The sequence below is a fragment of the Teleopsis dalmanni genome, chromosome 2, assembly GCF_002237135.1.
Source record: "Teleopsis dalmanni isolate 2A chromosome 2, ASM223713v2, whole genome shotgun sequence".
Classification (NCBI taxonomy): domain Eukaryota; kingdom Metazoa; phylum Arthropoda; class Insecta; order Diptera; family Diopsidae; genus Teleopsis; species Teleopsis dalmanni.
Window position 1 is genome coordinate 45,307,577 of NC_051847.1, and position 14,950 is coordinate 45,322,526.

A 14,950-nucleotide genomic window follows, 5' to 3' on the forward strand; every position below is an offset into this window, starting at 1 on the left:
ATTGGCATGCATGCATTGCCGCAGGAGGAGAGTACTTTGAAGGCGATAATGAAGAAAATTATTAAAAATTAAAATTCTGCGTTTTTTTTTTAACTTCTTGTTCTTTTTTGATCATAAGGTATATGAATTTGTTTATTTATAAAGAAATTAAAAAGTATTTAATAAATACTCTTTCAAAAATACTCTTATATATTTATACTTAAAAGAAGTATTTTTTGTTTTATTATTTATTTTATAGAATGACTTTATTATTAACCAGAAATATATAAAAATCAAATTAAAAAAATAACAATAAGATCTTGACAAACGCTTTGTCTTTTATTGGAAAGTTAAAAAGAAGTAATAAAAGGTAATGAAAAGAAATCAAAGGCAATAAAAAGTAATAAAAGTAACAAAAAGTAACAAAAAAGTAAAAAAATGTATAGGTAATAAAAAAGAAGACGGTACCATAATCCAATTAAAATTTCTTTCTTAATATTTTTAGTACAATATTATTTGTGTACGTTTTATACAAAGAATAAAAGATATCTAGAAACTTTTTCTTTCTGACACATTTAGCACAAGAAGTTAAATAATTATTTATTGATGAGTTAAATTATTTAATTGAGAACTATCCAGCTGTTACAATCACTTCCGAACTTATATTCCAACCGTTAATGGTTAGAACACTAAGCCATTTCAGGAGTATATTTCAAGGCTAATATATGCCCATTTGTTAAAGAGAAATCGATATTTATGATTTAAGGTATTAATATATATAAACAAAATAGAAGAAAATCAATTTTCATTTATTTTCAATGTTAAGTTCTACACAAAAAGACAATCACAGACAAAGAAAACACGTAAATATACTTTCCATTCACTTCTCAATTTTCAGAATAAAATTTTCAGTGAAAATGGAAAATAAAACTGAAACAATTCAATAGAGAATATTGACACGTTTCCCTCGGCATGTCATTCACATATCAATACGGCGGGCTGCCAGGAAAACCGTATATTCGAAAAGAAAAGACGAACACTAGAAAGTGAAAACTAATTCATTCAAAATAACATCGCCTACATCGCCTACTAGTGAACTTACACACATACATACACAATATATTGTGCAGCCATGCAAGGTAGACGACGGATTAAAGGGTTGCCATAATACGACCACTGCGCTTTCGCGTAAATATTTTGCATAATGACGTTAATAATCATATGTACACTATACCATATATAAGAATGTATGTATGGGTGTGTGTGTGTGTGTGTGTGTATGTGAAACAATGAAGGAAACGTGACGATCGAATACACGAAGACTAGGACAAGCGTAAACACTTAAGCCGAAAATTCGCAATAAGAGTGGAGTGCTTGCAAGCAGCTGTGAATTCGCCGCAGTCGTCGTTGGCAGTCGCGACACTGACAGCGAAGCGATAGCGATTTGGGAAAACATTGTAGCTTTACATCAGTGTTTAGTGGACGGTGACATGTAAACAAACGCTGGCAGAATGTTAATGAAAATATTGCAGTTGTGTCTGAAAAGCGCAAAAGCGCAAAACGGAAAACTTTTTTTTGTGTTCTACTCTTTTTTTTTTGCATCGTTTTTAAATTGTTATGACAAGTCAACAACACCGTTGCGCGGCTCCAAAGTGGGTTAAAAGTGTTACTTTGTGTGCAAATAAAAAATAATGCTCTCCACTGATAATAATTTTTCTACTTTCCACGTTTTTCAAGGAAAAGCTGATACGCTGAAATGCTTACGTGCGTGTATTTGTGTTGACATATGTCCGACGCAGCACAACATTGCGTGACTTCCAGTTTGACATTTTGATTAGTTGCCACACATTGCCAAACAGACTTTAATTTTTAACATTTTAAGCTAATACATCTAGAAATATGTAATTTACACTTTAAAGGAGCTGGTTTTTCTACGAAATTATAACATATTTTTCATATATTTATTCATAATTTACACTTTGAAAAAGCTATTTTCATAAAATTATAAGTAATTTGGCATAAAGTGTAGTCATAATTCGTAAAATTGGAGCTAACGTGGTATAATGATTATTTATTGTGGGTGCTAATGTATTTTAGTCGTGATAATGTGGAACACATACTATTAATTTGGATTTGTTATGCAATATCGAAAATTTAAAAGTTATTGGTACCAATTGAACGCAAAGCCAAAGTCTAAAGCGTTCGTAATGGTTCAGAAAATAGTGGTGCGGAGCACAGCGTTCCAAAGAACAGGGTGCAAAGAATTGCTTTCCAGAGAATAGCAGTTCAGAGAATAACGGTGTAAGGAATAGCAGCGGTTCAAAGAATAGCAATCCAGAGAACAGCGGTCCAAAAAACAATGGTCTGCAAAATAGCGTTCCTGAGAACAGCAATCTAGAGAACAGTAGTTCAAAGAACAGCGATCCAAAGAACAGCACGACAGAGAATAGCGGTCCAAAAAACAATGGTCTGCCGGATAGTGGTCTAGAGAACAGCAATCTAAAGAACAGTAGTTCAGAGAACTGCGATCCAAAGAACAGCACCACAGAGAACAGCGGTTTGGAGCACAATGGTTCACAGAACAGTAGTTCAGAGAACAGCGGTTCAGAGAACAGCAGTTTAGAAAACACCGGTTCAGAGAACAGCGGTTTAGAGAACAGCGGTTCAGAGAACACCGCTTCAGAGAACAATGGTTAATAGAACAGCGGTTCAGAGAACAGCTGTTCAGAGAACAACGCTTCAGAGAACAGTGGTTCATAGAACATCGGTTCAGAGAACTTCAGAAAACAGTGATTTAGACAACACAGGTTCGCAGAATATTCTCTTTCTATCGAAAGAGTTCGGCAGCAGCAGTGTTGATGAGTATTAGTTAAATACACATAGACCTTATGGCTATGGAATGCAGATGCATGTAAGATTAGTCGCTAAGTCAATGATTATAATAATGGTGATAAAAATGTCAAAAAGCGTACTGTTTAACAGTGGCAAGAACGGTGAAACTGTCATAACAGCGGCATATGTATTGCTAGTTATATTTTTAATCTCAGTTTATTTTGAACAAAAAGTTAAGTGATATGTAATATTACCAAACACAGCAACTCTTCGGTCATGGCTACTTTGGGAGATATCTACACCATATGAGAATACGATAAAAACTAAACAAGCAAGACTTAAAGCACAGATTAGTGGCATTTGAAGTCCCGTAAGCCCAGTCCTTTTTGCTTATAAGCAGCAATTAAAATTGGTTCATCATGACGAAGCACGTCGAGACAATTCTTTGACTGGAAAAAAGAGGCAGTATGTTACATCAACAAAAGATTAAAACGCGGTGGAGTCGTTCCATACTTCTGGTCAGAACGAATATCGGAATACCGTATTTATTATGCAGTCAAACTGACGGTAGACTGAGGCCGGCTTTGCCATGTCAATTATACGAGATGTGTACGGAATAAAGTTATACCCTATTCTATCAATTCCGGATCATGTACTTTATCCAGATGAAATTTTTGTAACGAATCCGGAGAACTTGTTTCGAACACCGCACTACTCCTTGGAGTACGAAAATAGTGAATTGTATGAAATTAATTTCATGCAAAGTAACTATAATTTAATAACATTTAATAACTAAGCGATAATAGATGTCAACGAGGCAAAAAAGTAAAATGTGAGGAAAGACAGTAATTAATTTACTTTTGAAGATAATGATAACTATCACTACCACTGCTCGTATTGAACTGCCCTGTAATGATATCAGTCTTTTGATAAGTTTGCTAATAGGTTAATGACGATTAATGAACAATGCTGAAATTTTGACCCAACCGTTTAATCATTTTAATTGGATTTCTGTGAAGAGTACGGTGAAGGTGTCACAGAATTGCTTTGTTACTATACAATGCATAGGCGACTTCGATACACCATTTTAAGGGTATTTTTTTGTGGATCTTCCCCAAGTTCTGGAATCTTCCTCTAAAAAACATTTAAGACTTTGCCAAAGGTTCGAAGACATTTTTAAACCTGTGAGTTCCTCTACGGTAATTACAACAACTTTGTTACTCACACAAATCTACAAATTACATTAAGATATCGCAACTGTAACTTATCAATTGCGGTACATAGGCAGTGGTTTTACTATCAAGAATAAAGGAATGACAAATTTCTTCAAATTTACATTAAAGTGTGAATGTAATTTTCACTGTTACTGATTAATAAATTCTGATTGATTTTGTTATTTATACTATTAATCCGATATAAAATTTGTATTTAGTAACTGAAAACAACTTCGAGTAATTGCTGCATGGTTTTTTAATATACATAAATTTCATTGCAATAATTTTAATGACTAAATAAGGATATATTTTATTGAACACTCTGACATTTTAAATAAAACGATATACGTTAATTGTTTGAATTGGTTTTATACTATCAAATTTTGCATTATATAAACTGAAAATATTATTTACTCAGCAACATTAAATATTTTCCGAATGCAAACTGTTTTTATTTGTCCGTTGTGTGTTGTTTCAATAAAAAGTTTATTTTCAAAAAAAAAAAAAATTATGTAAAGAAATAAAAAGCTACAATAAATATAAACAAAATTGCATTGGAAAACAGAATTTACTTTTTCAATAGCAAAAAATTGTATAAAAACACCACTAATGCGAAATGTTTGCGCACACCATGGCGTATGAGTTACAACCGAAATGAAACCATAAAAAGTTCCATATTTTTCAATACCAAAAACAAATATTTGAAATAAAATGAAATGAAAGTGTTTCTAGAAACAAAATTAAATTTTATTTATGCCACGCCTGTAGATTTTATATAAATTTCAACTTAACAATCTTAACAAAGTCATGACAAAGTAGAATAAAAACTCTGAAAGAAGACAAAAAATTGCGATTTATTGGACAAGAATGTGCAAATATGTAGGAATACTTAAAAAATGCATAGTAAAAATGTCGTAAAAATATTACAGAAATAGAATGAAATGCAGAAGAAAGTAGTAAGAAGAAAAAGTAATTTAAATATATTGCAGGTTGTACAAGAAAGTTTAACATTTGAGTACAGAAACGCAGCAAATTAAGTAACCTTAATTGCCGCAAAAGGCCAGTGTACCATTTTTTAAACAAAGCAGAGAAGGCATTTGCGTGCTTAAATTGCCCAGACATAGGCATTTTTAAGTATTTTATGCCATGTATTCAAATTATGAACACAAATATTATACATATTTTAGAGTAATTACGGCGAGAAACGGTAAATGTAATGATAATCATTTAAGTATAATTATGAGTATCGCAAGAGGGCAAACCACTTACCATATAAAATCCTTGCAATGCGAACAGAATGTCGGCTGCTTGAAGAAGCGCGGTATGAAGCAATGGTCCTTAACGTTGAAGACATTCTTTTTCTTAAGCGCTCCCTTGCGTAGGCGCGATTTCATTTTATTTTCACCGACGGCTTCATCGCTACCTGGTTGCTGTTGTTGTTGTTGGTCACCATTATTTTCACTGGACTCCGACATTTTGATGGTACCTTGTGTTCTCTGTGATGGTGTTTATTGTATCTCGAAAGCAAACTGGTTTAAGTTATTATAATTATTTTGTTTAAAATATTCTTTGCTTTCAAATTTTTAAATCAAAATATTATTTTACACGATATGTTATACTTTTTAATTAATTATTTCTTATTAATTTGGTAAGGAAATGTTTTAATTTTCAACGCTTTTTACTTAATACGAGTATCTTTCAATTATTGGTTTTAATTTTCTTCTCCATATACTGAGTAAAATATATATGTAATAATTTAGTTTTGAGTTGAAGTTTTGTACAGCACTTGAGCAAAATGTTTGGTTGATTTGGAATGTTAATTTAAAGCATTTTATATATATATTTTATATAAAGTACTTGAATATCTCAAATTCTTAACAAGCAGTTTAGTACAACTTACTATTCTAACACCTTTAGAGTAAGTAGTGTTGAATGCATTTTTTTCTCCATAGGTAATATATCCCTATAGGATCCTTTTATTTGATATTAAACATTTATATCAATTCATAGAAAATTGTTACTCCTTCCAATTTATATTGATTTATTTATTAAATTTTTTTTCCAATTTATTTAGTTTAATAAGTGAGTTTCTTAAAATTTGTATTATATATTTGGTGATTAATTTGGTATATGACACTGACTTTAATACATTTGAAATTAATATATGTGATTTTATTTAAATTCAATTTTATTTTAATTTACACATTTATTTATAATATATTTTGTCCACCTTTTATTTAACATATATTGTAATATTTAACTTGTAAATTTATTTTAAATTTACGTGAATTAGTAATTATAATTATTTTATTATAATTTAGTTCAACAATCAACTGCTATTTCTTGAAATGATTAAATGTATCCCTTCGATTAATAAGTGTCCAGAGTAGAACTGAAAAAGAAAAAGAATAAGAGTATGATTAATACTAATATTCAGAAAGAGAAAAAAGTGGCTTATAAAATACTAATATTTATTAAATAATATAAATTAAATAAGTTCATAAATAAATATATAAATACATGTACATATATAAATATATATGCATATATATAAATTAATTTATAATACAATATAAAACATAATATATATATAATATATTTATAACGTAGTTTCTGTACTTGAACCGAATTAAAAAGACAGAGGCTATATTTAAATTTGAAAGTTGTTTATTGTGTTCTGTTTATTCCTTAATAAGGAAACTAAAAACATCTTCTGGGAAAATAATTTTCTTACTAAAATTTTCCAAATTCTGTATTGTCAATATAATTGAATTGTAATCCAGCTTACTGTGATTATTGAGAATATCGACGGCTACATTATTCCCCCTTCCGAAAAAGCACGTTGCTCCCGTAACGCAAAGTGTATACCTTACGATCGTGCTTATCAGTGACTAAAGGCTTAACTTCTTGTTCCTTAACATATTGCTCATTGAAGGCTGCTTTGAAGCCATTATTTTTATTTTATTGATACCGATACTAATATCCTATCATAGTTAAATGATCCGATTTAGAGATCATAGGAAAATATGCGTCATTTTGTTCGATAACTTGTTGCCACTTTGAAGGTAATTTCCTTATGGCTCTCTCATAGAAATCCTCTCTTGAAGCTAATTTTTCACCAAAAAAATCGTTCGCCATGGACATAAATGGATGGTTATTACTTGATGTCGGGATTGGAGTATAAAATTAATGCATAAGAACTTACCATCCAAGCTCCCGAAGCTTTTGGGGAGTCATTATCTATATGCATGACATGGCGTTGTTCTGATGGAACACAATTTCTCTCTTATTACTTAAATCTGACCGTATCTGTGCTATTGCTTCTTTTAGACGAGTCAATTGTTCAGACAGACAGTACAATTCCGAGTAAAGAGTTTTGCCGTAGGGGAGCAGCTCATAAAAGATGATTTTCTGCCAATCCCACCAATCATACAGCAAAACCTTCATTCCAAAATTGAGTCAACCAATTACCAAACTTTCAAAAGATTTTTAGTACGAAATATAATATAAGCGTCTAGATAACTAAAACCATCTATAGGGAAAATAATGGAATTTTTTTTACTACATCTAGTATAAATCGTTTATTGCTTCTGAAATGACAATCCCTCAAGAGGATGTTCTTATTATTTTTTTAAATTATGTTGAGACTGATGGTCCCATAGAGTACAATGGGAAGTAAAAAAGTTATCTTTATAAAGACTTTCTACTGAAAATTACCACTAAAGCAGATTTTTCATTGATGTTTTATTAAAACTTCATTATATGTGGAAGTAAAGTTACTGAATATAGAACTACAGACTTATACTACCACTTATAATTGTGTGTCTTAAATTTAATGTTGTATTGAAAATGTTTTAGTACTGACTTAAAATGTAATGTAATATACAATTATAATATTCCGATTAGTACAAATAAATAATATTTTTCTGAATTAAGTAGAAAATAAGCTCCTGAATATTAATCACTAAATTAAAATTTATTATAAATGCAGTATAAAATGTATGTACTAAGTTTGTTCTGCATACATTATTCCACACAAAAGCATTTATGAATAAATTCAATGAAATATTTAAGCATTGAACCATATTAAGAGATTCTTTTATAAGTAGAACCCATATCGAGAGAAGCCAAATAAAATATTTGGTAATCGACTTAAGATAAGTTTTATGCAGTATACGATTTCGATATAAAATATAATATTTTGTCAAAATGAAAATAGTTTGACAGCATATGAAAGGAATGAAAATATAAGTTTTTGAAACATACAGAATACTGCAAAATTTATCAAGTATCTCTGCTATTCATATATTATATACATATTCAAAGATATTTTATAGAGCAGAATTGTAAGTTTGACTTGGAAATGAGTTCAAAATATTCAATTGATTCAAATTGCTTTGGCGACGCAATTCTTTTTAAATTAATTTACAAAAAATGCATGTGTGACATACATTAATAATTTCAATACTTCAATATAAAAATATTTTTGATTAAAATAAACTAAATTTTAATTTAAAAATTAAATTTTTTGATTTAATTATTAAATTGTAAATTAATAAAACAAGCAGACCTAAGTAAATATAACTTAAACGATTAGAAATCAAGCCCATAGCCCGAAATTAACATTATCATTATATATTAACAATCTTTTTATATATATATTTCGATAGTCCTTCGATATATTTCGAGGAGGAAATGGTTCTTAAAGCTTTTCTTTGGAATACGCACCTCAAAAGGGGTACATAGATTATTATGTACCATATATGTATATGTACCATGTAATTTTATGATTGGCAACACTCAACTATCAATAAGACTTAAAGGTTTAATTAGGCTTATATTTAAAAAAATTACTGCCAAATATTTTTAGATTTTAAAACGTCTTAAGGAAATGTGTCATTTACAGCACTATAATGCTGTTTTATAGCATTAATTATGGCTTAGAGGTATAAGGTGTAAAAGACCACCACGATAGAATAATAAGTGAAAGTAATAATTTTAATACGAACTTAAGCAATTAGTTTCACTAATATTTAAGCAATATTTTACAGACTAAATTAAATTATTCCCGTACGATGTTTTATATGTTGAGTCCTTACGTTTCCGATTCGAACTCTACGCCTTCCTATCAAAATAATAATAGTATGACGTTTATTGACAATGTTGACTTAATGCTATAGTAATGATACATTAAACACATTTCTTTTTTTTTTGTTTTTTTGGAAATAATAGTCCATCATCTAAGTTGATCATCCAAGTTGATATGTTCTATTTTCACCACCAAGTTATAATTTTTTTTTTGGAAATTCTTTTTAATGAACATGGTGTGTTAATACCATCTAATATATCTAATATATGAACGATTGCTTAACACTTATTTACTAGAGTGTAACAATAAATCTGTTGAATAACATAGTGATGCTATGACCACCCATCGAAAACATTTTCAAGATTTTTAAAAATCGCAACTCTATTTATTTCCTATCTAATTCTAATTTTTTTTTCGAATCTGTTGTTTAAAACAAATAACAATAATAAGATTTACTCTTGATTGATTCAAATCTATTTCTTGTGTTTGAAAAATGCATTTTGTTCTTATGTATAATTTGTGGCATTGTAAGGCTATTTTGCAGCACTTTTTATAATTTAAAAATTATAGCTATATGACACTAAAATTGAATTCTTGTGAATTAAGAATATTTTAATATATGATATTACTTAAGCATAGAATCAGAGGTGGATGATTGATGTATTTTATTATATGTGTATATTGTAAACAATGAATATCATATACAACTTAATGGCAGGGTGGCCATACACTACATTTGTGAGACTATAAGCCATTTTTAGAGGTTATGTCCCATCTCCAAACCTATGTATCTTGAATGACACTTAGACATGTGTCGTCTTAATGGAAAGATTAAAGAGTAATTTTTATTATTATGTTAGTAACTAGCAGTGCCTCATAGTCCACCACAAGGTGCTGTCGTTCGTAATTTGGAAAGAAAATTTTGATGGGCTTTATTGTTACTACCGATAATCTCCTTTTATTAATTCATGTAGTACATCTTTTTTTATCGCAATAGACCGATTCGTTACGATCATACTCAAACGGAGAAAATATGATCTAGAAAATCGCCAATTTTAAAAAAGAGAAAAACGAATACACCTAAACGAGGCCTGGACGCAGGGTAAGAAAGAAAAACAAAATCCATCCTGAAGTGCTCCCTATAAAGTTCCAGGATAGAAACGGTCTGGTAAATGAGGGGAATTGTTTTTAGTCCGAGCAAACCGGGCATACCACTATTGTGACGATATAGTGACAATGCGTTAGGCATTTTTAAACCTTCTCTCCGCAAAAAGAAAAAAAAAAGAATTTATTTTATTATTATTATTATATATTCAATTTTATTATACTATGTATACTAAATTTCTTTAACTGTATATTACATTATGAAGGCAGAGCACATAATTTGTTTTCATATTGTCATTCTCAATGTTTTCTTTTATTTAATTAGAAATTAAATTTTATATAAAAAAATGGTTGAACTTTTATAAACAACAACTACTACCGCTATTGCTTACATATTTTATTTCTATTTTTTTTTATCAAACATTTTATAAATTATTTCTCAATAGATTTTAAGCAATCTGTCTTTTTACTTAATTAGTTACTTTTATGTATACTACAATACTTGTGCTTATAGCATATATAATATATAAATTTATCAATATCAAGAGTCCTTTTTACCCCTTTCAACAATTTAATTGATTAATTAAACCCTTGAATTGTTGCATTCGTAAAAGCAAATCAAATATATGAATAATTTGCAAATATTTAATTTTAATTAATAGGAAAGGAAAAATATTTCCATCAATGGTCATCAATCTTGTTCTATTTACATTCGTAGTAGGTGCACTATCGAAAGGAATCTGAGGAGAGTTCAGAGTTAATTTATCTTTTTCACTTGTTGAATAAAATTCATAGTAAATAAAATTTAACAATTCATTCCGAACCTCATTTTAAACGAGCATACGAGAATTTCATGGGAAACTAATTAATTGAAATCTTTTTGTTGAATTAATGCAATTTATTTTGAGCTCTTGAATTTCAGTTGAAATTGCGGTTATTTGGTAATAAATATTAAACTGCACATATATCACTAGAAACCACTAAAATTTCTCACAACAGATTAAGTATGTGGAACGAAATGTGTGATGGTTGAAATGAAAATATTTTCAACTCGAATTCAAAACAAATGCATTTACATACATAGTTCTCAAGAGGAAATTTGGTTCAGAGACTTGAAGGAGGCAATGGATTTTAATATCAGACATTTAAGGCAACTTTGTGACACTTGTAGATATTTCGTTATAGTACTTAACTTTATTGCAATCTGTAATAAAATACGAAAAGTTGAACAAAATAAATGGACCACTTCAGTAACTTATTTAATCTAAGTAATTTAATGACGTATTTAATGAAAGGAATATTGTTTCAAACTTAAGTGTCTTTCCATTTATTTATTTATAAAATATCAAAATTGTAATTGAAAATTATAGACTAAAGTATTAGTTGCAATAAAATGTATTTAATTTATTAACGTAAGTTGTAATAAATAACTCATTAAATAAAATACTTAAATAATATCATTAAATGCAATAACAAATTATAAATTATTATAAAAATATATTTATAAAAATAGGCGAACATAAAAGTCAAGTACGGCTTTGGGTCAGTTGATTAAGGAGCACTGACTCTGAGCTTCAAATTAGACAGGGCAGAAGTTCGATTCCTAGTACTTGCAGTCTCAAAAAAATTATTTACGAATAATTAAATACAAGAATTATTTCCAAGACCACTGATGATGGGTATTTGGCAATACTTGAAAGAGCTGTATGGTCAGTCAAAAATTTAATCGATCCAAGATTAAACAGTCGAGAATGTATCCAAATGTAAATATTCTGGGTTCTGGATAAATTAAATTTTGTATTGCACATATAAATTGAGAACTAAAACAATAATTTTAATAGAAATTATTTGAAAAACTTTTTATTGATTTAAAATTTCAGTTACAAATCTTTTTCTTGAATTTTTTTAATTAAGTTGGAAACTTCCGAAATATAAACATAGCTTGACAATTAATGAATCCTAAAGACTTGTGAAATGAGTATGCTACAAATTCAAAAGTGCTATCTTAATTGAAGGAAAATAGGTAATACCTTACAAAGGTTTGGTTGGTAAAAATTTCGAATATGTGTGGACTGGATGCTCTCTAAATGTAAGTTATATATTTTGTGACTAGGATACTGCATGCCTAAGAACTTTCCACTGATCTTCTCAAAGCTGTTTTCAACGAGACAGATTCCGTTGTACAAACACAGATATCATAGCCTACTCCACAGAATTTACTCCTAAGCAGTCCTAGTCTTTTGTAAATTCTCACCGTTTCCCATAATTATAATTCACTACGTTCTCACTCCTTGCGTCCCTATGCCCCACCAGGGGAAACAGACACTAAGAAGGAGACGTTTTCAATCCTTCCTTAGATAAATTTGACTCAAATACTCCAATACTTAACTTCTCACATCTTTACTAGTTAATATTACATTCACAGATTAGTGGAATGCGACCTCGATCAGACAGTCTTATGGCTGAGGTCTTCACAACTGGTTCCTAAGAGCTGACTTTAGTGGATTTAAGTGTCATACTGCGGCTTTCGATGCTGTCTACCTACTATGACTTGATCACTTTACATATAATAAGTGTAAAATGTTCATATAAATAAATTGCTGAAACCTTATAATATTTATCTTCGATATATTAAAAATTTGCTTTAAAAATATATTTAGAAAAACATCACTGTTACTACGACGATGCATATGAAGACTATTGTTACTTTGGTAAAGCAAATGTTAATTATTTTTCTATTTTTTATTTTTTTTTTGTATATATTTATGAATTTTCAAATTATTTTTTTTTTATCTCATTTCAGTACTGCGACTTCTTTGAACATCGCAATTTATAAATATTTTAAGTAATTAAGTACGCTATGTTAATTTCTGAAGATTATACAAAGAAATGCATTAATACGCTTTTGCATTTTACTGATAAAAAATTCGCTTAAAAATAGAGCTCAAGCATTGCTTTGAACAAAAAAAAAAAAAATAAAAAACTATATAAAAATAAAAAAAATTAAAAAAAATTTTACTTCAAGTAAACAATCTGAGTTTTCCATAATAAATTTTCATTTATATTATATATTTTTACATGCGAAAAATTTGCATATCAAATACTTCAGTAGCTCGAATTTATAAGATACTATTTTAATTATAATTGCAAAAAATGCAATCTATAAAAATAATTAATTCCCTTCATTATCTGTTACTTATTGTACACGTTTTACTGCACTTGTTTATTATTATCAGTTTTTTTTCTATTATATTTAATAGATATTTTTATACAAAAAGGTAAAGTACATTAGCTTTCACAGACAAAACTGATAAAAAGGGTTTATTTCCAAAATTACAGAAAATATTATTTATCAAAAGTATTTTAACCATTTTTTCCAAATTATTTAAGATATGATAAGACAACTATTCTGATAATATCATTGTTTGTTATGTTTGAAATAAAAACTTATACATAATTAATTGCTGAATGTTATCTTTTAATGACAGCAAATTATATATGCTAATCAATCTGATATGTCGCTATTATTATTATATTTGAATTTTTTTTTTTTTTTGACTCTATTATAATGATATGGAATTCCAAAATAATTAATGATATATATGAAAAAAGAAACGTCATCATTTTGTATTGCTTTAAGCAAGAGTATCAGATACAGATATAAATATTCGACATTAGATTATAACTGTAGTCGTATATGCATATCATATAAAAGCTGTGCTATGAGTATTTTAATTTTTTTAAACTTGTAAAAACTGAAATAGAGTTTTTAATTGTTCTTCTTAACTTGGCAATAAATTAAAAACAAAGTGTATATAAAAAAATGTTTTGAATATAACTACAGTAACAAAAAATCCAAAAGTTATACTTAAGAACTATTTGTCGAAATATGGTAAGCAAAAACATTATTCCGATTAATCACTTCTAGGAACACTGAACATTATTTCTAGAAATTCTTAATCTACACTGTGGTCTTAGTGGGTTAAAGTGGCAATCGGTAGCTTTTCATAATTTCCACTTATTGAAGAACAAAAAACTAGTAACATTCAGACTAAAATTGTTCTTAATATTGTCTCTAAGTGACAGCACTTTTTTATATTTCTGACTCAATACCTTTATGAAATTTTTTAAAATAACTGCCAAATATTTAAAGAAATAGAGCTTCCTAAGAAAAATTTTATAGTAAAAAGATTTACATATTGAAAGAAAAATGCGTTTGTGTAGCACTTTTTTCAATTTAAAAGTTATAGCTGTAAAAGGACACTAAAATTGAATACTTAAATAAGAATATTTTAATATATTGTATTACTAAAACATAGAGTCAGAGATGGATTATTGAAGTATTTTATTATATGTGTATATTGTGAACAATGAAGATGTTCGGAGGTTATGTCCCATCTCCAAACCTATGTACCTTGAATGACACTTAGACATGTGTGTTTTTATTAGAAAGATTAAAAAATAATTTTTGTTAATATGTTAATAATTCCGCAAATACTTAACAATATTAAGTTATTAAATAAAACTATAAAAAACAGCTTATTTTTTTTATTAAATTACATTATTGCTTTGTTATAAGCATTGGTGTTACATTAGTACCCTCGAGATCACAATAAACTAAAGAGGAAATATTGATGTGCATTTTTTAAGTATAATAAAAAAAATTTTGTCAAAAACATATAAATAAAATTTGATCAATAAAACAATAAATTGTGAGAAAACCTGCCAGATA

At 28.5% G+C, this 14,950-nt stretch overlaps 1 protein-coding gene across 1 annotated transcript in view; it reads left to right on the top strand.

The window, feature by feature from the left end:
• The window catches only part of LOC119674441 (uncharacterized protein DDB_G0288805-like), a 44,662-nt gene that overhangs the window by 13,388 nt on the left and 16,324 nt on the right, over positions 1-14,950 (top strand). The window contains exon 4 of the mRNA XM_038085580.1: positions 2,255-2,671. Within this exon, the coding sequence (XP_037941508.1) occupies positions 2,255-2,671 (417 nt within the window). The remainder of the gene's footprint in view (positions 1-2,254; positions 2,672-14,950) is intronic.